This window comes from Mus musculus, chromosome 12, assembly GCF_000001635.26.
Source record: "Mus musculus strain C57BL/6J chromosome 12, GRCm38.p6 C57BL/6J".
Taxonomy (NCBI): Eukaryota; Metazoa; Chordata; class Mammalia; order Rodentia; family Muridae; genus Mus; species Mus musculus.
In genome coordinates this window covers 113,789,853-113,815,042 of record NC_000078.6, presented here as the reverse complement: position 1 = coordinate 113,815,042, position 25,190 = coordinate 113,789,853, and the positions used below count along the sequence as shown (strand labels likewise).

At 38.4% G+C, this 25,190-nt stretch overlaps 1 pseudogene, 3 gene segments (V, D, J or C) and 1 further gene; all 5 read left to right on the top strand.

The window, feature by feature from the left end:
• Igh (immunoglobulin heavy chain complex) overlaps positions 1–25,190 on the top strand; it is a 2,751,187-nt gene that overhangs the window by 2,194,912 nt on the left and 531,085 nt on the right.
• Ighv2-7 (immunoglobulin heavy variable 2-7) lies at positions 7,296–7,729 on the top strand. The segment is given in 2 exon segments: positions 7,296–7,341; positions 7,426–7,729. Coding segments are annotated over 2 exon segments (350 nt in total).
• Gm7003 (predicted gene 7003) lies at positions 11,837–12,039 on the top strand. The segment is given in 1 exon segment: positions 11,837–12,039. A coding segment is annotated over 1 exon segment (203 nt).
• Positions 18,613–18,905, top strand: Ighv2-6-8 (immunoglobulin heavy variable 2-6-8). The segment is given in 1 exon segment: positions 18,613–18,905. A coding segment is annotated over 1 exon segment (293 nt).
• Positions 20,685–20,981, top strand: Ighv5-13 (immunoglobulin heavy variable V5-13; annotated as a pseudogene). The gene is given in 1 exon segment: positions 20,685–20,981. A coding segment is annotated over 1 exon segment (297 nt).

The following is a 25,190-nucleotide window of genomic DNA, read 5'->3' as shown; positions in this document are numbered from 1 at the left end:
CCTTCTGGCTTTGAGAATATCTAATGATAAATCAGTATTATTCTGATAGCTCTGTCTTTATAAGTTACTTGGTATTTCTTTCCATGCAGCTTTTAATATTCCTTCCTTTTTCTATACATATAATATTTTGTTTATTTTGAGGCAAAAGTATTTTCTTTTCTGGTACAATCTATGTGATGGTCTGTAAACCTCTTGTAAACTTATAGGCATCTCTTTCTTTAGGTCAGGTGAATTTCTTCTCTGACTTTGTTAAAGATGTTTTCTGAGCCTTAGAGTTGTAAATCTTCTCCTTCTATTCCAACTATTCTTGGATTTGTTTTTTTTTTGTAGTCTCCCAAATTTCCTGGATATTTGTGTCATCAACATTTTAGTTTTTGCATTTTCTTTGACCAATGTATCAATTTCTTTTCTTGTATCTTCTATGCCTGAAATTCTTTCCTGTATCATGTGTATTCAGTTGGTGATGCTTGTGTCTATAATTCTAGCTATCCTTAGTAGTTTTTCCATCTCCAGGATTGACTCAATTTGTGTTTACTTTCTTTGTAGATTTTATTTTCATTTTCACTTCTTCAGCAGTTATATTCGCTTCATTCACATATTGGATGATTATATTTTCCTATACTTCACAAAGGAATTTATTAGTTTCCCATTTAAGAGCCTCTATCATATTTATAAGATGAAGCTTAAGGTCACCTTTTTTGCTTTGGCTGTGTTAGAATACCCAGGGCTTGCTGTAGCAGGATAGCTGAGCTCTAGTGGTGCTATATTGCCCTGGCTTTTGTTAATTGTGTTCCTACACTGTTTCTTAGTCATCCTGTTTTCTATGGTAATGGCAGGATAATCCTCATAGCAGCAGGACACATCAGGAAGGCATAGAGAGCCATGGGCTAGACAATGGAGGTCAGGGAGGCAATGTACTGCTTACTTATTGTGGCTATGACCTAGGTAGACCTGACAGGCAAAGGATTGTTGGAAGAGGATTTCAAAACTGTTATTCTTGTGGATACCCATGGAGACCTGCATAGAAAAACAGGATGATCTTGGCATCCCACCACTACTAAAGATAGTAGGACAAACCCAGAGGTAGACAATGGAGATCAGGAGACCATGCACAAAACTTACTCTGCTGGCAGTGCTCCAGATGTAACAGACTGGAAAGGAATTCATGAAACAGAGTACCAAGATGTTTGTTTTGTGGGACCATGAAAGCCTGCACAGGGAAGCAAGATGCTCTTGGGGTTCAACAAGGTTCTAAACAATACCTTTTATTCACCTGACATAATTGTTTTTTCATAGGCATACTGCTGGATAAGCTCACACCTTTTAGTTCTTTCAGAACATTCATTAGCTGCTTCAACTTAGCTGCTCTGTTTGAAAAGACTCTTTAAGATGACTGGCTCAATATGGCTTCTTTCATCTTCCTAATTAGTTGATCAGCTTGGCCTTAAGTTAATAATGGGAGTCTGCTCTATTCATTAGGCTGCTTCTTATTCTCTGATATCAGCTGCCTGTGCTGAACTTCACTGAACAAAGTAAACTCATAAATGAACTCAACTCAGCTGTGTTCCATTCACTGCACTGATTCTAAACTGACGACTTTCTCCTTGTACTGAACTTGAGCAAGTAATCTTCCTGTCTCTTCTTGTGAGAGGTGGGCATATGCCATCTCTGACATTTCTGTAAAGTTTTCCTTTGATTATCTGCCCCCATGGAGAATTCACTTCCAAAAATGGCTGCTTCACTCTAAAATATTATATTACCTACATTGTTTGGGATTGAAGATGTGTAGTGAGGGCATGTCTGGAATTTGTCCAGATCACACTGACCTAAGTGTGTGGACATGAACTTTCACAAGAGAAGCCATGTTGCTTCATAAAATGTCTCTATAATCATAGTTTGTAATCTATTGATGTGAGTAACATCACGATCAAAAGCAGCATAGAAAGGACAAGGTTATCTTAACTCTTGTATTCCCTTATCAAGGAAAAATCAAGATATGAAATCAGAGCAAGAACTCAAAGGTAGAGAAAGAACCATTAAAGAAACCATTAAAGAAACCATTAAAGAAATCTTGCCTGCTTGCTCTCTAAAGTTGTTCAACATGCTTTCTAATATAAAACAGGAATACATGTGTATAGATGTCACTGCCAACATCTGCCTGGGATTTCACACAATAAACATTAATCAAGAAAATGCCCCCACATAATTCTTTGCAAACCAATTTGATGAAGGCATTTTTTCTGAGGTTCCTTATTCCCAGACAACCCAAATTCATAGTGTGTTGATAAGATTCTAACCAGTACAAAAATGAAGTGGATAGTATTTTCACTGCAATATGACCCATTAAGTGAGTGTTCATGTATTCACTGCACAAAAGTAAACAAATTACTGAACAAACAATAAGGACAACCTCAGAAATAGAAAATAATGTGTAGTTTTAGCATGAACTCATGCCTTTCGCAAGTGACTTTCTCATGGTAACTTTATTCTATGGAAATGTATGGAATAGAGAAACCCAAGAAGTACTGAAGTACAGCATAGAGACATAGATTATCTCTGAAGTAACCAAAACCAGAAATGCTTGATTTAGAGGACTTAGACCAATCTACCCAATATAGTATAAGAAATGTGCATTTATTCCTGTGCCACTCCTTCCCAAACTTTTGTAACCACAATGAAAGTATCAGACACCACTAAGATTAGACATACTGGGAATACTATCTGAAATTTTTTTCTCCTAACTTTCAGAGTATCGTGACAAAGGAAAATAAAGCACTTATACAGTGGGTGACAATCACAACATGCACAGATGTCTTCCTCCCTAATGTTGAGTTCTCCATGCACCACTGCCACTCACATTATAAAAGTTAAGCATTTAAAATGAGAAACACAAAATCTAAGGACTCCAATGCCAACTAATAAACCCACATTCTCTGAGTCCTAGCAAATAGCCTTTTTCTGCTCTTTACTTCTCTTCTCTGGTGTTTCCATTACAAAGGCATGGGGAGAAGCTCTACAGTCCCTTACTGTCTACAGTGGCCAACACCTGAAGGCACAAGGTTCCCCATGTTCAGGTCTGCCCTCTGCTCTACTTCCTGTCATCAGTGATCTCTGGCTTACCTTTTACTTCAGTTAACATAATAATCAACCCCATGGTCATGCTACTGCTTTTTATGAAGAGCTATGAACAGCTGACCTACATTTCACTCACCAATTCATAGTCATATTTAGAAACATATTTTTATGTGCTACAAGCTGAAACAAGAGACAAATAGGGATATATAAAAAGTACTTTGATGCAGAGAGACTGACAGAAATCAAGAGGTAGAGTAGCTCCCAGCTACAGTGTCCCTGAATAGGAAAGGTAAGACACTCAACCTAGTGTATATCATATCAGTCTCTTGGATCTACTCTTAAATAAATGTTTGAAAGGAAATAGATGAGCTGGGCAGTGGTGGCACACGCCTTTAATCCCAGCACTTGAGAGGCAGAGGCAGGGGTATTTCTAAATTTGAGGCCACCCTGGTCTACAGAGTAAGTTCCAGGACAGCCTAGGTTATACAGAGAAACCCTGTCTCAACCACCCATTCGACCCCCGTGTGGAAAAAAAAAAAGCAAATAAACTAAATGCCTGTGAACTGTTTGTTTCCTTGCAAGTTCTTCCTTGAAAACTGATGAGAATAAGATCACTCCACAGAAAGTGTTTTGTTTTGTTTTTGTTTGTTTGTTTTTATTTTGTTTTATTATTTTTTTTGAGGTATAGGATCAACTTCTTCTTTTTAAACATTTTTTTATACTCTCCTTCTGCCCTTCTCCCCAACCCATCCAATCCTTTTTCCTGGCCCTGGCATACCCCTGTACTGGAGCATATGATCTTTGCAAGACCAAGGGACTCTCCTCCCATTGATGGCCGACTAGGCCATTCTCTGCTACATATGCAGCTAGAGACATGAGCTCTGGGGTTACTAGTTAGATCATATTGTAGTTCCTCCTATAGGGTTGCAGACCTGTTTAGCTCCTTGGGTACTTTCTCTAGCTCCTTAGTTAGGGACCAGTAGTTGACTGTGAGCATCCACTGGCATAGCCTCACAAGAGAGAGATATAGCAGGGTGCTATAAGGAAAATCTTTCTGGCATATGCAATAGAGTCTGGGTTTGGTGATTGTATATAGGATGGATCCAGAACTTCAAGTCTCTGAGGAAAGAAATAGAAGAAGATCTCAGAAGATGGAAAGATCTCCCAGGCTCATGGATTGGCAAGATCAATATAGTAAAAATGGGATCTTGCCAAAAGCAATCTACAGATTCAATGCAATCCCCATCAAAATTCCAACTCAATTTTCACCAAGTTAGAAAGGGAAATTTGCAAATTCATCTGGAATAATAAAAAACCTAGGATAGCAAAAATCTATTCTCAACAATAAAAGAACTTCTGAGGGAATCACCATACCTGACCTCAAGCTGTACTACAGAGCAATTGTGGTAAAAACTTCATGGTACTGGTACAGTGACAGACAGATCAATGGAACAGAATTGAAGATACAAAAATGAACCCACACACTTATGGTCACTTGATCTTTGACAAAGGAGCTAAAATCATCCAGTGGAAAAAAAGACAGCATTTGCAACAAATGGTGCTGGCACAACTGCCATTTATCATGTAGAAGAATGAGAATTGAGCCATTCTTATCTCCTTGTAAAAAGCTCAAGTTTAAGTGGATCAAGGAACTCCACGTAAAAACAGAAACACTGAAACTTATAGAGGAGAAAGTGGGGGAAAGCCTCGAAGATATGAGCACAGGAGAAAAATTCCTGAACAGAACATCAATGGCTTCTATTCTAAGATTGAGAATTGACAAATGGGATCTCATAAAATTTCAAAGCTTCTGTAAGGCAAAAGACACTGTCAATAAGAGAAAAAGGCAACCAACAGATTGGGAAATGATCTTTACCAATCCTAAATCAGATAGGGGACAAATATCCAATATATATAAAGAACTCAAGAAGATGGACTCCAGAAAATCAAATAACCCTATTAAAAAATGAGGTACAGAGCTAAACAAAGAATTCTCAACTGAGGAATACAAAATTGCTGAGAAACACCTGAAGAATGTTCAACCTCCTCAATCATCAGGGAAATGCAAATCAAAACAACCCTGAGATTCCACCTCACGCCAGTCAGAATGTCTAAGATCAAAAATTCAGGTGACAGCAGATGCTGTCAAGGATGTGGAGAAAAAGAAACACTCCTCCACTTTTGGTGGAATTGCAAGTTTGGACAACCACTCTGGAAATTAGTCTGGCAGTTACTCAGAAAATTGGACATAGTACTTTTAGAAAATCCAACAATACCTCTCCTGGGCATCTATCCAGAAGATGTCCCAACCGGTAAGAAGGACACATGCTCCACTATGTTCATAGCAGCCTTATTTATAATAGCCAGAAGCTGAAAAGAACCCAGATGCCCCTCAACAGAGGAATGGATACAGAAAATGTGGTACATTTGCACAATGGAGTATTACTCAGCTATTTAAAACAATGAATTCATGAAATTCTTAGGCAAATGGATGTATCTGGAGGATATCATCTTAAGTGAGGTAACCCAATCACAAAAAAACACACATGATATGTACTCACTGATAAGTGGATATTAGCCCAGAAGCTCAAAATACCCAAGATACAATTTGCAAAACACATGAATCTCAAGAAGAAGGAACACCAAAGTGTGGATACTTTGTTCCTTCTTAGAATGGGAATAAAGTACCCATGGAAGGAGTTACAGAAACACAGCTCAGAGCTGAGAGGAAAGGTTTTTTTTTGTTTTTTTTGTTTGTTTTTTTTTTTAATAATAGTTGATTCCTCACATATAAAACTAGTATAAGCACATAAATTGAAAGTAATTTAATGACTATTCACTAAGTAATACCTATACAGTTTTGTGCACATTATTGAATAATTATTACTTCTATATTTTTATATACAAAAACAAGGCAAATAATATTTATTTATCCTTATTATCTTTGGATGTCAATTGATATGTGGATGATATGAAAATCATTTGTAATACAAGGCTATTTACTGTCTGTGGTTTTGCTTCCATTTCTCAAACTAGTTGGTGAAGGAGGTGACAATAATGCTTTTCTGAAGGGAATAATGATGTTAATATTTTTTTCTAAGTTCTGCCCCACAGTTATCTGTAGGTATCTCTGACTCATTATAAAAGGGACTGCTTGCCCCCTTACCATTCTTACTCTCTCCCCTCTCTAACTTTTCTCTTTTCTACCCTTCCAGCCTCTCTGTCTACATGTTCAGGGCCAGCCTCTATTCCTCTATTCTTTCTGTCTCTGTCTCTGTCTCTGTCTCTGTCTCTGTCTCCATTTCTTTCTTTCTCTCTCTCTCTCTCTCTCTCTCTCTCTCTCTCTCTCTCTGTCTCTGTCTCTGTCTCTGTCTCTCTGTTTCTAATACCCCCTCTACTTCCCTACCCATGTATTAAATAAACTCTACTCTATAGTATACCCATCTTATGGCTGGTAACTTAGGGGAAAGGAATGCCTCAGCATGGTCCTACAGAGGCAGCCCCATTCCCAACCATCATACCTCACTCTACCAAACATATCCCTGACTTCCCTTCTCATTTTTATAAAACACAACAAATGAAATATAAAAATCCAAAAAAGGAAAGAAAATGAAAAAGGAAGACAATAAAATAGAAAAGAAAACAATAATAGAATAGAATAGAATAGAATAGAATAGAATAGAATAGAATAGAATAGAATAGAATAGAATAGAATAGAATAGAATAGAAATAGAATAGAAAACAGTAAAACAAGAAAAAGAATCTCTGATCAAAAAGGTTCCCACTTCCATCTTAAATCCTCAAGTGCAATTAATTGGTAATGATACACAATTGCATTTAAGATAAGGTATCCTATTCTACATGCACTGTATGAATAAGCATTTTCTTACTGTAAATATCCATACCCCACCCCTTATTTACTTTTTGCTTCCAAGGCATGCACAGTTGGATTTGTGTTTATTTTGAATTGGAAATCCAAACAGTTTCAGGGAAAACTTCCTTACTTTTCAATTCCATTTCTTCTAAAAAGAAAAACAACACAAAACAAAACAGAGGCAATCAAAGGCACATGGAGAGGAAGCTGGAAGCTGTGAACTGTGCTTCCTTTTATCCCCTCAGGACCGCCCCCCCCCCAATGCAAAGCAGCCCTCAGGCAGAGGATAAAAGCTCACACAAAGATGAGAAGCCCCATCCTCTTCTCATAGAGCCTCCATCAGAGCATGGCTGTCCTGGGGCTGCTCCTCTGCCTGGTGACCTTTCCAAGCTGTAAGTGTTTCAGAGTTTTAGGAGAGGGACCCAGGTATGGCATTCATGGTATGTATGTCTGATGGTGATGTTGTTTGTCCCCAGGTGTCCTGTCACAAGTGCAGATGAAGGAGTCAGGACCTGACCTTGTGCAGCCATCACAGACTCTGTCTCTCACCTGCACTGTCTCTGGGTTCTCATTAAGTAGCTATGGTGTACATTGGTTTCGCAAGCCTCCGAGAAAGGGATTGGAATGGTTGGGAGGAATATGGTCTGGTGGAAGCATATACTATACTCCAGCTCTCAGTTCCCGACTGAGTGTCAGCAGGGACACCTCTAAGAGCCAAGTTTTCTTTAAAATGAGCAGTCTGCAAAGTGAAGACACGGCTGTGTACCACTGTGCCAGATACACAGTGAAAAAAAGTCCAGTGTGAACCTGAACAAAAGCTTCCCTACAGGGATGTCATGACCAGCAGGGTGTGCTGAGGTACAACAAGGATTTCTCAGTATCTCTTTACAACCAGTGAAGTTCTGGCCAATGCTGTATGAGCATCGGTTTTAATGTTAGAGGTGTGAATTCTTCTTTGAGCCATGGAAATTCTCTAGAGCCTGCTTTTCAGTGTGATATTGTATTAAACTTGTTTGTTCATACACTACAAGAATTTTTAAATGGCTCTATAACAGTATATGATGAAAACAAATTATTGAGCTGATATTTATCAAGAAATACTCAGTGGAGCATTGTGTAGGTGAGGACAGCCAAGGAGATTTGGTAATGAATTGTGTTTCTCATGACTGCAGTTTAAGTAACATTTCTGCTGTATACATAATTGATGTTTGAAACTAATTGTATTGATCTTCTCTAACATGAAGTTTTCAAACACACGTCCACAAGTTAATGATTACACAATTACCATTCTGAGAGCTAACTCATACAATCTGCTGTCCATATATGAAGAATATAATATGCTGTTATTGACTGTGGCCAACATCCATACATATCATTATTGAAGTAATCCTTCCTATCTAACTCATTAGTCTTATTAAGCTACATTTATCAAGCTATGATCAACCTGTTCTAATTTTACTTTATCTCAGATCGGTTTTGTGTTCTACTTGGCAAGATGTTCTTTTGTACTCTTCCAGCCTGGTTACCATTGGTAACTCGTCTTCCACTTTATCCAGACTGATGCAGTATTTAGGCTCTTATGAACAGAGGTGCATCAAAAATGAGAAGTAAGTAGAACACTGTTACTCTAAGTGCTGAATAAACAGCTCAGTGGTTATGGGAGCATACTGTTCTAGCAAAGGATCCAGGTTCAGTTCTTGACCCCCACAATGAGGATTCCATATGCACTTGTAAGTCCAGAAGAATCAGTATATTTGTCCTCTATGCATACTATACTGCCCACACAGGCACATATACACATAATTAAAAATATATCATTTTATAAAAATTGCTCATTCAGTGCTATGAATCAAAGGAAGGGTTTTTCTGTCATATATATGAGTAGTAGATTTGATAGTTAATATTTCAGAAACACAGACCTCATTTTGACTAATAAATATTGTGCTTGAGACAGTATACACTAGTATATGTAAGGACATTGTCTCACCAGATCAGTCTTATTTTCTTCTCAAGGACAACTCATTTCCAGCCCTTCTCTGAGATAAAAGGTTCACAGGATAGTGCATAGATCAAGCAACAGAGAAATGATGAGATGTGATGTCCTCATGGGTAGACATCTTTCTGCATTCCGTCCTCTGACTGAGCTACTTCATCTTGTCCAATGTATGTGGGCAAAATAAGTTGCATAGAACTAGTATCTCTAATTTCCAGAAGAAATTTAAATGAATCCAAAATTCTATATTGGCTAAAACTGATGGTATGATAGCCATTCATTAAATGAAAAATTGATAACAATAGTTATAAATGTGAAGATAAAGGTATTCCTGTTCCTTGTTATGGGAACATAGTTCAGCTACAACATTGGGAAATAGTGTGGAGGATACAGAAAACAATACACATACAGGGTTGGTCGTATGGCCCAGAAATCACAGGTAAGTAGACAAGAAAAATGCCACTTTAATTTAAAATAGATTTTTGCACTTCCATGTTCATTTTGCACCCCACTGTTCCACTGTCTCTCAGTAATGGGTTCTCTGTGGAGGCTTGAATTGTTTAATTCGTTATCTACAAGGATACCCTCATTGAATTCTGCTTCTAGCTCTCACATCCCTATAGTCCTTCACCTATGTATTGTCAGCCTGGACTCATCCATAGGTAAAAGTAGAGACAAAACAATGTTTAAAAATATATGGATATAAAATGGGTGTTCTAGTGGGTTCCATATCAACTTGGCACAAGGTAGAGAGTCATCATAGGTAGAAAGCCTCAATTGAGACAATGACTCCACAAAATCAGCCTGTAGACAAGCCTGTGAACTACTTTCTTAAATAATGACTGAAACAGAAGGGCTTAGCCTATTATTGATGGGGCCACCCCTGGACTGGTCATTCTAGATTCTATAAGAAACCAAGCTGAACAAGCAATGCAGAGGAAAATCTTCATTCATCCATATCCTCTACAAACTTCTGCGAGAAAACATGGCCCAGAGAAGACTGGATTCACAAATGTGGATTAAAGATGTGCCTGCTTTCCTCAATGATCCAAATTAGAAGTATATCTAACAGAAGTCCCTAAAAGGTGTGCTCTCCATTTTTGATTTTTAGTCAAGATGACAACAAAGAATAGCCATCAATGTGGATATATAACACTCTCCACATATTAATATATACATCACAATAAGTTTTCAGGTGAGAAAATAGCCATAAAAACATGTAATGTAAGGTAATAAAATATTCATTGCTTCCCAAAGTGACTGTAAACACTCACTCATCTGATAGTTTAACACATTTTCTGGTCTGTGTACTGGCAATAAAAATGCCTTCAGGATGAGCAATTGCTCATGGGATACTGGCTGTTTCCCTTAGAACAGAGGTTGAATGTTTTCTAATGGAAGTAGAATTTTCCAATCTTGATGTGTCTATACTTATGGATTGTTTTCCTCCAGGATCTCTCTTTCAGCCTGTCTGTGTCTTCAGGTTTGGTGAATCTCTATTAGACAGCATCATTTTATATCCCACTGTCTTAAAACTCAGCAAATACTTTGTTTGTGAATTAAATTTACATTTTACAGATAGATGAAATGTAAATATCATAAATGGTGGCACGCTCTATCCATCGGGGAATGACCATAGGCCTGGAAAGATGAGGTAACACCCTTACAAGTCATCAGTACCCCTCACAAATAGGGAATACCCAAATAATTATCTACCCTTCTATCTAGTATCTTGTACTTCTTCACCAGGAATTGTTCTTTCAGGACTAACCAAATTACAACCACAGACTACCAAGAGCTTTTCTTTTGTCCCATAAAGTTAGGAAAAGGAGAGCAGTATAAAGACCTTGCACCTTCAACTCCCTTTCCACTCTCCCAAAAGATAACCCAAAGATCCATCTACCACTTACCAAACATTCCATGACTTTTCTCCAAGCCTCTGTTTGTCAGCACACTCTACAGTCATGGTTTCTCGATTTCCAGGACACTCCATTCACCCCATGTGGCCAGAATATCCAAATACTGACATTTGACCTTCTCTACCCTCTTGGGACTTTCAAAATTCAGCCATCAGCTATCTCTTATTCTGCATCTCTTCTTCTGATTCATCTCCACCCCACATGCCACAAATCCCTGCTAACTACCTACAAGATAAAAGCCAACTTTCCCATATGGCTAGGAGACATGTTTAGTGACCTCACCAGTCCTTATTCACTTAGAACCTCCACAAGCACAATGTACCACCTGAGCACTCTCTCTCTCCCTCTCCCCCCTCCCCCTCCCCCCCTCTCCCTCCCCCGTCTCTCTCCTTGCATGTCTGTGATTTACCTCAGGCTATGTAGGTTGTTTTGCTAAAGCACTGAAGTGTAGCTTAAAATCAAACATGGTAGGACCTCAACATTATTCTTTTTATTGACAGTTGCCTTGCCTATTCATTTTTGTCACATACAAAACAGTATCCAGGAAGTTCCAGCTCTTACAAACTAACCCAAGTTACCTGATATGGCCAATGGGTCTTAGACATTCATCTTATGTACTATGTATAGCTTGTAAATGTCATTGTATCTTATTGCCCACAACTGCATTGATCCTCTCAACTGCCATTATATTCTGTTTCTGATAAAAGTATAAAAAAAGGACTGTTTGGAATACACTTGTCTCAGCCTCAGTCTGTCTGAGATCTCCCCAACCAGCCTGGTTAAAATTAATTTCCCATATGGACATGTGGAGACAGTGGGCTTCTTTGACAGTTTTCTGACCAGAATTCTTTGTGTCTGTAGTCCACTGCGCAGTGCAGCTGGGGGAATCTGGTGGACGCTTGCTGTAGCCTCAAGAGTCCTTATAATTCTTCTGTACAGCTTATGGATTCACTTTCAGTGGTTATGTCTTGCATTAGTTCCACAAGGCTCCAGGAAAAGCCCTGGAGTGTGTCTCATCCATCAGTAAATGTAGTATTAACATAAACTATGCCAATGGCCTGAAGGACATATTCACCAACATATTGTCTAGAGACTATAACAGGAAAACCGTGTATCTCTTACTGATCAGCCTGAAGGCTGAGGACACGGTCATGTGTTATTTCCAAGAGACTCGGTGATGCAAAATTACTCTGAGTTCAGACAGGAACATCCCTGCTGGGCTATCAGGTGAAGAAAAAAATATTGAAACCTCTAAAGTATTCTGACTGATGAGAGGACACCAGCAAGTTAGTGAACCATAGATTCCAATTGTAGTTATGCAAGGACTGGTGTTAGAGCTAGTAATATAAGAAACTATTATTTTAAATGTTAGAAAATGTAAATGTGATAAATAAATGATGCTATATTCTAATGGTAATATAAATACATATACTTGACTTGGCTTTTATCAAGAGCCTCATTGAAGTACTGTGTTCTGAAGACATCTGGAGAGATTTTGGCAAAAGATATGTTTCTCTCCTGCCTACATTTTTAGAAACACACCTACATTTTATTGTGCTGAAGTGCTGATGGAGCTGCTTGTATTCATCTTATTAGTGTGATGTTTTAAAACACAGATTCATTGTTGAATGCCCATGTGGTTCTTGCTTTGAGGATATCGCATAAAAACATACAGGAAGAATATTACATGTTGTTATTAACTGTAGTCTAATTCCATGTAGCTCATTATATGGAATAATCCTTCCTATCTAATTGATGAGTGTTCTCTTTACTCAAATAGGATCACCCAGCCTTCAAATCACTATCCTTAAGACCAGGTTTTTCAATAAGTTCCACTTGACAGGATGTTTTTGTTCTATTGGTCTCTGCTTGTCCTTCATAAAATGCCCTTCATTATAATTCAGCTTGGTGTGAATTTAGGCAATCATAAACAGAGCTGCCGCAAACATGAGTGGAAAGGTTATAATTGATCACCCAAGCGCTGGATCCAGAGATTCAGAGAGTCAGAAAATATACTCTTCTTGCATATTAACCAGAAAATATACTCTTCTTGCATATTAACCAGAAAATATACTCTTCTTGCATATTAACCAGAAAATATACTCTTCTTGCCTATTAACCAGAAAATATACTCTTCTTGCCTATTAACCAGAAAATATACTCTTCTTGCCTATTAACCAGAAAATATACTCTTCTTGCCTATTAACCAGAAAATATACTCTTCTTGCCTATTAACCAGAAAATATACTCTTCTTGCCTATTAACCAGAAAATATACTCTTCTTGCCTATTAACCAGAAAATATACTCTTCTTGCCTATTAACCAGGATCAGTTACTGGTACAAACAGGGAGCAGCTTATATCCAACTATAAGTATGGAGAACCAGGTACGCTCCATGAATACTACTTCACTACCCATACAGAAACATATACACATAATTAAAATAATATAATTCATTAAAAATAATTAACCCAGTGCTGAAAGTTAGCATAATAAAAGAGATCTTATGTGGTATATGTGAGGCCTTGACTCAAATGATACCATTTTATGGAAACACTCCACAAGTTGATTATAAAACATTGTATTTGAATCATCACTACTTACTGTCAAAGGTACGGACACAATTCCATCCAGGTGATTGGTCTCATTTTTCTTCCACAAAATGAATCATTTACATCACATGCCTAAATTTTGAGGCCACAGGATGAAATACAAAGACATAATATGTGATGTCCACATTTGCACCTATATTTCTGCCTTATATGATCTGACACAGAGATATGCATTTTCATTCATGTTCCAGGGACCCTTCAGTTGCCTCCTGTGGCTGGAAGTTCCAAGTAAGGAATCTACATTTCCTCAAGGCACCTTTCCATTTCTGCTTCCCCAAACTTAACATCAGCTCATTTGTCAAGTTGCACATATTCTCCAGGTTCATCACCATACCCAATAAGAAATAAACCTTTTCATATACTCATCTATTAATTTATTCACATTATATTTCAAGCATTGCCTTCTACTCTTTTCTCAGTCTCTCCCTCACAGCATAACCCTCCATCCCACTCTCCTTTTATGCTGAGAACAGGTAGGCTCTTCTCTGGGTAGAAATCCACCAATGCATATGTCTCTGCAGGACTATTCACATCATCTTCCACTTAGGCCAGACAAGGTAGCCCTGTTTGAGGAACATGATACACAGGCAGGCAGCAGAGTCAGGCACAACTTGTGTTCCAGTTTCTGGGGGATTCGAACGAGGATCAAGCTGCACATCTGCTATATATGTGCAGGGGTCTTAGGTCCAGGTATACTCTTTAGCTGGTGGTTCAGTCTCTGGAAGCCACCAAACATTCAGGCTAGTTTACACTGTTTGTCTTCCAGGTTTCTCAATCTTTCCCCCAAATCTTCCAAAACACACATTGGGCTCTGTCTATTGTTTGACTGTGGATCTCTGCATATATTTTAGTCAGCTGCAGCGTGGAGCCTCACAGAGGACACTTATGCAATCTGCATAAATATAACTTGTCCTGTATGCAAGCATAACAGTGTACCTTTATTAGAGTCAGGAGCTGGTTCTTTCCCACAGAATTGTTTTGAAGTTGGGGCAGTGATTGGTTGGCCATTCCTACAGTATCTGCTTCATCTTTGTCCTTTTTGCCTGGGCTGTCTTTGCATATCACAATCAGGGATTCTTTCTACACATACATTTTGTAGTAATCCTTGATAAGTCCACATATTATTCAAATTTCTGATTTCCCTGTGACATGTGTTTATGTGTTTATTTTCTACTGTGTTTTTCTCTCTTTGGATGTGTGTGTGTGTGTGTGTGTGTGTGTGTGTTTGTGCGTGAAGGTATATGTGTACATGTGGTGACATACAAGGCCTTCCTAAGTCAATCAACACCACATTTTTCAGGTGTGTTCTTTCACTGGGCATTAATAGTTGAGTTAGTTAGACTGGATGACCAGTGATCATGTTCCCTCTATTTCCCAGAAGTAGGATTAAAGGTTGGAGTCACACTTAGCTCTATAGATATCCATGGAGATCTAAGCTAAGCCATCACTCAAACATTTTTGTTTGTCAAGAAGGTTAACCACACAGGTATCTCTATAGCCCCAATATACATACATATTTTAAATGTAGCATTTACCCAGAAATTAACAAAATTCAGAGCATCACACGGGACAGAAATTACTTATTTGGGGAAGAGTATGATATACAGAAGCAAAGGAACTTGAAGAGTGGGAAACCCTGGAGTCTTACAGGAAACTCTAAGTTTCATGTTTATGGTGCTGTGTCCAATCAAGTTATAGCCAGAGAGAAATTCAGGAAGTGTCAGTGAACCAACAATAAAATTACCTTAAGTCTCATCATCCTTCTCACACAATACATAGACCTCATATGTCAAAGCCAGCACTGACACAGCTTGATCACAGATTACAGGTCACCCTCATGTCCTGGGAGTTATGAAGAAATTGTCAGACAGGGATGGTACTAAAATGAGTGTGAGACTGCAGGATCAAGACCTCCCAAATAAAGGTAATTTTAAATAATATGTGGCTTCACCGTGAACTACTTCCCTTTGGAAAAAAAAGGAAGTCTCTTAGTGACCTCCTTCTTCAGAGTTTCATGAGAAAGGAAAATTCAAGTAGCATAATATTACAATATACTACACAAATAATCTCTAAGGTAAACAGAGATCAAACTACTTGAGTAAGGGTTCTCATGTCAAGTTCCCCAAAACCGGTGAGAAATGGATATTTATTCCTTTGATCCCCTTTGCCAAATTTCATAAGGACAATGAAAATATCAGATAAACCCAAATGGGATATACTGAGAATAACCCCTGAAAAATATTCTTCTAATCCAAACAGAAAGAGTAGAGCACTCAGAGAGGGCAATGACTATCTTTTAGAAGTTGTACAGGATGGCTGTCTTCCTATTAAGCAGACCTGCTTCTACCACTGCCACTCAGAGTTCAGAGATTATGAATAACGAACCAAGAGACACAAACCTTGACGCCAATGCCAATGAGGGAGACAATCATTTTCTGGTTGCTGGATGAACATATTTTTTTCAGCTCTTCACTTCTCTTCTCTGGTGGTGTGTATTCCACCATGGATAAAAGCAGTACTAACTCTTGTTCTCTATGGTCATCAATTCCTCAAGGCACAGGGTCCCCATGTTCATTCCTCTCCTTTGTTCCACTTTTAGTCATCACCAGTTTATTTATTACTTCATCAAAATAATCCTAAAAGTCTGGTTGCATAGACCACTATAACCTGAAATAAACAGCAGACCTTTCAATCCTACACCAATACAAAAATATATTTAGGAACCTGAGTTTCTATGTGCTACTATCTGAACCGAAACTAAAAGAGATATATAAATGTACATAGAGACTGAGAGAAATCAAAGGATATAAAAACTATTCCCCAGGTATTGTATCCAGGAGTTGGCCAATGAAAAGTCTGAGTCCAGCAGATATGACAGAAATCAGTTCTTATGGTCTCCTTCAAATAAACATATGTAATCACATGTATTGAATGTTCTAAAGGAATTTCTCACATGTTATATTTTCTATATGAATGATAACAATAAGACTCACTGTACTGACAACAGAAAGAATTTTAATTAGTTCCTTAAGTAGGATATCAAAACATAAAAGACCAAATTACATCCTAAACCCTCTCATGGAATTTACACACGTACCCAAATGTACTGAGTATCTGTGTGGCGTTGGGGATCTGCTCTATCCACTGAATATACGTCTGTCTGTCCATAACCAAACACATTTAGTCACTCGTTTTCCCCCAATAGCAAACTTTGCCCCCAAACTCTGTGTAACCCCATAATCTCAACTTTGGCCCCCGAAATTGATGATCCCACCCACCTGCCTTCTTCGGTTTATGCTGTGGTGCTAAACTGGCTTAAGAAAATGGATATAGACATGTTACAAATCATTTCTAGGTCTTCTGTTCATGTTCTTTATAGAAATAAATGAAGCACCCTGCCAGATCTCAGGAAGGCGGTTCCTGATAAAGTAGCTGCTCCTGTTTCAGTCAGAGCAGACAAAACAGTGAAATTCAAAATGAACTGGTATTCTGAAAATGGAGTGCCTTTTAAGAATATTAAATAAGATTATTACTATTCTTGCTATTCAGTTGTTTGAGAGATTCATAGACTTATCAGGTGAAAATTAAAAATATTGAGAACTCTAAATTATTCTGAACCAAAGGACTCTAGAAAGTTAGTAAAATATACATTCTAATTATAGTCGTGTAACCACGGGAATTATAATAGTTAAGGAAGGAATGTATTTTATAAATTTTAGAAAAGTTTAAACATAATTAAATAGTGCTATGTGCTAATAGTGTAAAATAAAAACATAAAATTGAAGTGACTTTTATGAAGAACTCTCATTGGAGCACTGTGTTGTGAAAACACCCAGAGAGATTTTGGTAAATGGTTTGTTCCTTGATTGCCTACATTTTTAGTAGTATTCATAGTCTTTATTGTGCTTAAGTAATGTTTGAACAAATTGTATTCATCCTGCGAATATGATGTAATGTGATATTTTCAAATACAGGTTCATTGTAAATAAGCATGTGGTTACAGTTTTGGAGGATATGTAATTAACTAAAAATCATAGTGAAGAACATAATATGCTCTTATTAACTGGGTTCACAATCCATAGAACTTGCTGATGAGTATTCCCAACCTATGCTACCCAATCAAGGATTACTCATTCCTTAATATACAATTTCCGAGGCCAGTTTTGGTTTTTATTGTTGTTGTTGTTGTTGTTTTGTTTTGCATTAGTTTCCACTGGATAAGAGGTCCTTGGATTCTCTCAGTCACTGCTTCTGATTTATAAAGTGCCCTCCATGTTCATCCACTCTGGGGGATTTTAGGTGACTGTGAAAAGAGCTATTTACTTATCCTGCTGCTATCTAAGTTTTCTGTTTACATAGTGATAACAAAATAATCACCTGCAATACAGCTCTTAAATCTTCTGTACCACTCCATATTTACATGCAAACAGTTGGGGTAAGAGTTGCAGCCACTGCTGTTCTGAGGGGAATAATGAAATATAAGAATCTGAGAGAGAGAGAGAGAGAGAGAGAGAGAGAGAGAGAGAGAGAGAGAGAAGGAAGGAAGGAAGGAAGGAAGGAAGGAAGGAAGGAAGGAAGGAAGGAAGGAAGGAAGGAAGGGAAAGAAGGAGGAAGGGAGAGAAAAATTTTAAGTAGTGCCTTAAGTAGTTCCTTAAGTCCGATTTCTCATTAAAAAAAGAGCTCCTTTTCCATCTGAAATTGTTGACTGCAATTTGCCATGATATACAATTGCATTGAAGATAATGTATTATTTTTTCCTGTTTATTTGGGATTGAAAAAACATGCAGTACCAGGCAAAACTTTCTGAGATTTCACCTACATTTCTTCTAAGAAGCACAAAGGTGATCATAGGAACACAAAGAAAAGAATAGAAAGTTTGCCCTGTGCTTCCCTTTATCCTCTCGGGAACCTCCCCCAATGCAAAGCAGCCCTCAGGCAGAGGATAAAAGCTCACACAAAGCTGAGAAACCCCATCCTCTTCTCATAGAGCCTCCATCAGAGCATGGCTGTCCTGGCGCTACTCCTCTGCCTGGTGACTTTCCCAAGCTGTAAGTGTGTCAGGGTTTCAGAAGAGGGACTAAGACATGTCAGCTAATGTGTGACTAATGGTAATGTCACTTGTCCCCAGGTATCCTTTCCCAGGTGCAGCTGAAGGAGTCAGGACCTGGCCTGGTGGCGCCCTCACAGAGCCTGTCCATCACATGCACTGTCTCTGGGTTCTCATTAACCAGCTATGGTGTAGACTGGGTTCGCCAGTCTCCAGGAAAGGGTCTGGAGTGGCTGGGAGTAATATGGGGTGTTGGAAGCACAAATTATAATTCAGCTCTCAAATCCAGACTGAGCATCAGCAAGGACAACTCCAAGAGCCAAGTTTTCTTAAAAATGAACAGTCTGCAAACTGATGACACAGCCATGTACTACTGTGCCAGTGACACAGTGAGGGAAGTCCAATGTGAGCCTGCACAAATACTTCTCTGCAGGGATGATCACAACCAGCAGGGGGCGCTGAGGATCCAAAGGGACTTCCCAGGATCTCTTCTGGAATCTAGGGAGCTCTGGCCTGTGTCTATCAGCATGTGTTTCAATGTTAGAGTTCTGAGTTTTCCTTCCAGCCACAGAGATTCTTTAGAGCCCACTTTTCATTGTCATTCTACTAAATGTGTTCACACAGTGGAAGGATTTGTTAAATGATTCTATAGTCTAATAGGGTCAAACAAAAACAAATAATTGAGTTCATATCTACCAAAAAAAAAAAAAAATCCCTCCAAGTGGACAACTGTGTAGGTGAGGAAAACCAGGGGGATTTGGGAATAGATTATTTTTCTGCTGACTGTAGTTTTAGTCACCTTTCAGCCATTTACTATATTTAATTGATGTTTAAAGTTAATTGTATTCATCTGCCCTTACATAAAGTTTTCAAACACATGTCCACAATTTAATGATGGCACAGATATCATTATGAATGATAACTCATAAGATCTCTCTCCATATATGAAAAACAAAATATGCTGTTATTAGCTATAGCCAACAAACTTACATATCATTATTGAAATAATCCTTCCCATCTAACTGAATAGTCTTCTTATTCTACACTGTCTATACTGCGATCAGCCTGCCCTATTTTTACCTTTGCTCAGATCATTGCTTTCTCTTTCATTTGATAAAATAGTGCCTGGTTGTCACTGAAAATGTGTCCTCCAGTTTCACACTGATTAATGTGATGTTCATTCCTTTGAGAACATAGCCACAGTAAAAATGAGATGGAATGTCATCATTGTTACTCCAGGTGCTGCAGAAATAGCTCAGTGGTTAAGAGAGAATATTGAACTTTGACGGATCCAGATTAAATTCCTGATACCCACAATGTGCACCTCATAACCACATGAACGTACAAAAAACTCAGTATAAATTTGGCCTCCGTAAGCACTACACTGCTCCCACAAACACATATACACATAATTAAAGATAAATATTTTAGAAAAATTGCTAATCTAATGCTAGGAAGTAGTCAAAAAGAGAGTTCTTTTGTCATGTACATATGTGTAGCAGACTTAAATGTTAAACATTCAAGAATACATTCATCGATCCACATTAAAAATTTGCCATGAGTAGCACAGACAGTGGCAAATGCTAAGCGTTTATCTAGAAACACAATTATGTGTGGTGATATTTAATTACACATTTATACCAGGGCACATGACAATATGGAAACCAAACATGTTCTATGAACATGCTCTAACTAAAACTAAATGGAGTGTGGTGGAATCCTAACCGAAGAAAATGTGAATATGATATATTTTTCCAACTCTGCAACTTAAAACCGTGTCTTTCATGTCTTATATCTGCTATGAGGACTTTTTTCTGCCCATGTCCAACTCCAGAGCATGCTACAGCAGAAAGACATACAAATAATACTTCTCTGCACCCATGAAAACCAGCTCTGTCCTGACCCTAAAGCTCTCAGAGGAGTCCAGACCTGGATTCCCAGGTCCTCACATTCAGTAATCAGCATTGAATACAGACCACTCCTCATGGACTTTGGGCTCAGCTTGGTTTTCCTTGTCATTCTTTGAAAAGGTAATTCATAAAGATAAGATTCTATCTGTTGTGGGCACATGAGAAACAGAAAAATTGTATTGTTTCTCTATTTGGTTTTGTTTTGTTAGTGACAATTTCTGACTCAGAATTCTCTGTTTGAAGGTGCCCAGTGTGAGGTGAAGCTGGAGAAGTCTAAGGGGAGGTTTAGTGCAGCCTGGAAGGTCCATGATACTCTACTGTGCAGCCTCTGGATTCACTGTCAGCGACGACTGGTTTGCCTGGGTTTGCCAGGCTCCAAAGAAGGGGCTGGAGATGGGGGGGGGGCATAATTTTTCATGGTGGTGGTAGCCCCTCTTATGCAGACACCTTGAAGAAGTGGGTTGGGCCTAACATATTCAGAATCAATATTTAAAAATTCTAATCCTTGAGTATGTCACTTTTGACCAAGAATATATGAAATATGTTACTGAGGTTTGTGATGGTTTGAGTATGCTAGGTCCATGGATAGGGAAAATATTAGGGTTTTTTAGGAGAGCTTGTGGCTTGTTGCAGGAAGTACATCACTGTAGGGGTAGGCTCTATGGTCCTATGTTCAAGCTCTACCCAGTGCAGAATAGAGCCCTCTTCTGCCTGCAAGTGGATAGAGTTTCTCTTCCTGGCTGCCTTCAATTCAAGTTGTAGAATATCGATTCTCCTAACACTATGACTGTGAGCATGCTGTCATGCTTCCCACCATAATAATAGACTGAACCTCTGAAACTTTAAGCCAGCCACTAATAACTGTATTCTTGAATAAGACTGAACTTGGATGTGGTGACTTTTCACAACAGTAAAATAGACACATAGACAAGGTTCTAACTCTCTGTACTAGAGGACCATCTCTATGTCCTTGGTGTTGTATGTAAATTATTGAACAAATACTCTAGACAAGTTGCATGGCCAAAAATCCACCCCCTTCAACAATCTACTATCTGGAGCCATATAGATTAGATTCCTTTTCTGCACTCATTTCCCTTACTGTGCTGAGACATTTTGGGTACATACTCAGAATCACTGAACTTCCTACTGAAAAAAATTACCCCTCCAATTAGAAGACAGTTCTCTTCCAAAATTCATCATAAATACTGATCCATGTATCCAGGAATATCATGTAGTTTTAAAAAACAAACCAATCGATGCTAAACTGTGTAAGAGCCTACATCATTGGTTTATGTCTGTTCATAACCTGGTACATAGCCAGAGACCAGGACTGCATGTTTCTCCTAGGCCACGCCTCTCCCACAAATGCTGGCTCTGCCTTTCCAGAGTACCAAGATCATTGATCTCTGGGTCCCCCAGAACCCTAAGTGTGCACTCTCTCCAACCTGTACACTACTGTGCTAACTTCTCCCCCTGGAGCTTGGTCCTTGCTCCATCTTCCCTTTCCAAAGTCTGGCCAAATTTTTCCTGGCGTTTGTTCTTTCTGTCAGGCCACCTAACTCATCTTGAATGAAAAACAACACAAAATCTTAATTTAAAATCACAGATGACACAAGTGCTACACACAAAATCAATCACTCTAAACTCATCAACTGTTTTATGATGGGAATCTTCCAACATAGAAGCTACCACCAGGTCTAAGAGTTACTCATCTACATGTTGCTTCCTCTCACTCCCAGCCTAACCATAAAAGGGCTGTTTCTTCCTCCCATGTCCCCTCTTTCTCTCTCAGACCAAGAAGCTCCACCTCCTCCTCTTTATGCAGCAATTGGCTTCTTGTCCTCTTTATTATCTAATCAATTAATTAGGGGGAAATTCCCCTACGTATAGGAAACTTGATGTATCAGTCAAAAAAAATAGTAAATCTAAAAAATTCCTTACAAAATACATGCAAGAAATCCAAAATACCATTAAAAGACCTAATCTAAGAATAGTAGGAATGCAAGGTGAATTGTCCCAGCTCTGAAAACTAGTAAATGTTTTCAACTATTTTAGCTAACAGTGAAGATATGGATCTGATGAGGCTACCTCCTATACCCAAGCATGACTGACAGTGGATAGATAAGGACACCAATCCACCCACAAAACTTTTGACCCTAAATCAGTTCTGTCTAAAAGAAATGCAGGGACAGAAATGGAGGAGAGCCTGAGGGAATGGTCAAATAATAACCTGTCATACTTGAGACGCACGCAATTGGCATACACCAGTCATTGACATAATTAATGATGCTCCATTATGCTTACAGGCATTTCTCTAGCATTACTATTCTTGGAGAGACTTTACACAGCATCTTATTGAAACAGATGCAGATACCCAGAACCAAACATTGGATGGAGATTGGGATCCTTAAGGAAGAGTTCAGATTATAATTGAGAGACATCAAAGGGATAGCAACCCAATAGAAAGACCAACAGGGTCAATAAACCTGCATCCATGGGAGATATAAGAGACTCATCACCAACCAAAAATCACAGAGGGCCTGGATCGAGTCCCTTGGCACACATGTAGCAGATGTCTGTCTTGTCCTTCAGGAGGTGAAGATGAGCTTAAGGCTTCAGAGACTTGATATATCAGCATGCAGCAACACCCAATTGCTTCCCACTATCTCAGAAGTGAAGTGGTAGCGATGGGCAGAGGGACCCTGATAGGGGACAACTGGAAAGAGGAAATATTTGGGACAGAAAGGAAGGAAGAGGGAGAAAGATAAAGAGAGAGATGAAGGAAGGAAACAAGCAAACAAAGAGGAAGAGAGAGAAAAGGGTAAAAATAGTCTTGGAGGGTTGAGGGATTCAAAGGACATGCCTAAACATAGTACAACAATGCACATAATGGCAGCAAGGCAATAGCTAACACTGAAAGAAACTTAAAGCAATTCCACAAAAGTCAGAGACAAAGTTGCCTAATCTCACTCTATTTATTCAATAATGTACTTAGATTTCTAGCTAGGACAGTAAGACAACTAGAGGAGATGGGGAGGATACAAATTAGAAAGGAAAATTCAAAGTATTGTACTTGGTGAATGATCGGATAATATACATGAGTGAACTCAAAATTCTTCCAGAGAACTCTGACAGCTGATAAGTACATTCAGCAAAGTGGCTAGAAACAAAATTGCTTCATAGAATTCAGGAGCCCTCCTTTATAGAAAAAATAAAGTGGCTGAGAAAGAAATTAGGAAAACCACATTCTTCTCAATAACCAAAAATAATATAAACTATCTTGGTGTTAGTCTAATGTAGCAAGTGAAAGATGTGTGTGACAAGAACTTCAAGTCCCTAAAGAAAGAAACCAAAGAATTCAGAAGATGGAAAGAACTCTAATGCTCATTGATAGGCAGAATTAACATAATGAAAATGCCAATCTTAACAAATCAATCTACAGATTCAGTGCAATTCCCATCAAATTTCCAATCTAAATTATTACATGGTGTGAAAAAGCAAAGCTCAACTTCATAGAGAAAAACAAAAAACTGAGGTACCTAAAACAATCCTGAACAATGAAAAAAACTTCAGGAGAAAGCTCCATCCCTGACCTCAAGCTGTACTATACAGCAATAGTTATTAAACCTGCACGGTATTTGTATAGAAACAGATATTATTAACAATGGAATTGAATCAAATAATCTGAAATAATACCACACAGTAATGGACACTTGATTTTTTGACAGAGAATCCAATAATCATAATAAAAATCATAATAAGAAGAATGCATCCCCAACAAATTGTGCTGACCTAAATGCAAATGGATTTGTATCTATCATCCTGCACAAAACTCAAATCAAAGTGAATGGCAGACTTCAACCTAATACTGGATTAACTAAATCTAATTGAACAAAAAGTGGAGACTAGTTTTGAATTCATTGATACAGGAAACAATTCCCTGAACAAAACAGCAATGGCTCAGGTTCTAGAATCATAAATTGATAGATAGGATCTCATGAAACTGAAAAACTTCTGTAAGGCAAAGGACATAGTCAATAAAACAAAATGGCACCCTACAGATTGGAAAAAGATCTTCACTATCCCTAAATCCCCTTGAAGGCCAACATCCAAAGAATATAAAGAACTCAAGAAGTTATCCTCCACAAAACCAAATAACTCAATTAAAAATAGACTACAGAGCTAACCAGAGAATTCTGAACAGAAGAATCACCAATGACTGTGAATAACTTAGAGGAACAGTCAATATTTGTAGTCACCAGGGAAATGCAAATCAAAACTACCCTGAGATTCTACTTTATACCAATCAGAATGGTGAAGATAAAAATTCAAATGACAGCTCATGTTGGTGAGGATGTAAACACTTTTCCATTGCTGGTGAAATTACAAAATGGTACAACCATTCTGGAAATCAATCTGGTAGTTCCTCAGAAAACTGTAAATAGTTCTACCTGCAGATCCAGCCATACCACTCCTGGGCATATACATAAAATGTGCTCCACATTACCGCTAGGAGATATGTTCCACTATGTTCATACCAGCCTTATTTGTTAATAGCCAAAAGATGGAAATAACCCAGATGTGCCTCAAACAAAGATTGTATACAGAACATGTGGGTTCTTTTACACAATGGTATTGTGATCAGCAATTAAAAAGTGAGAACATCTTGGTTCTGGGACTCTGCGGAACTTAGGAAATTAGTCTGAACAGATGAGAGGGTGCACCAGAGAACCAGACAGCTTCTGGGACAGGCAGAAGCA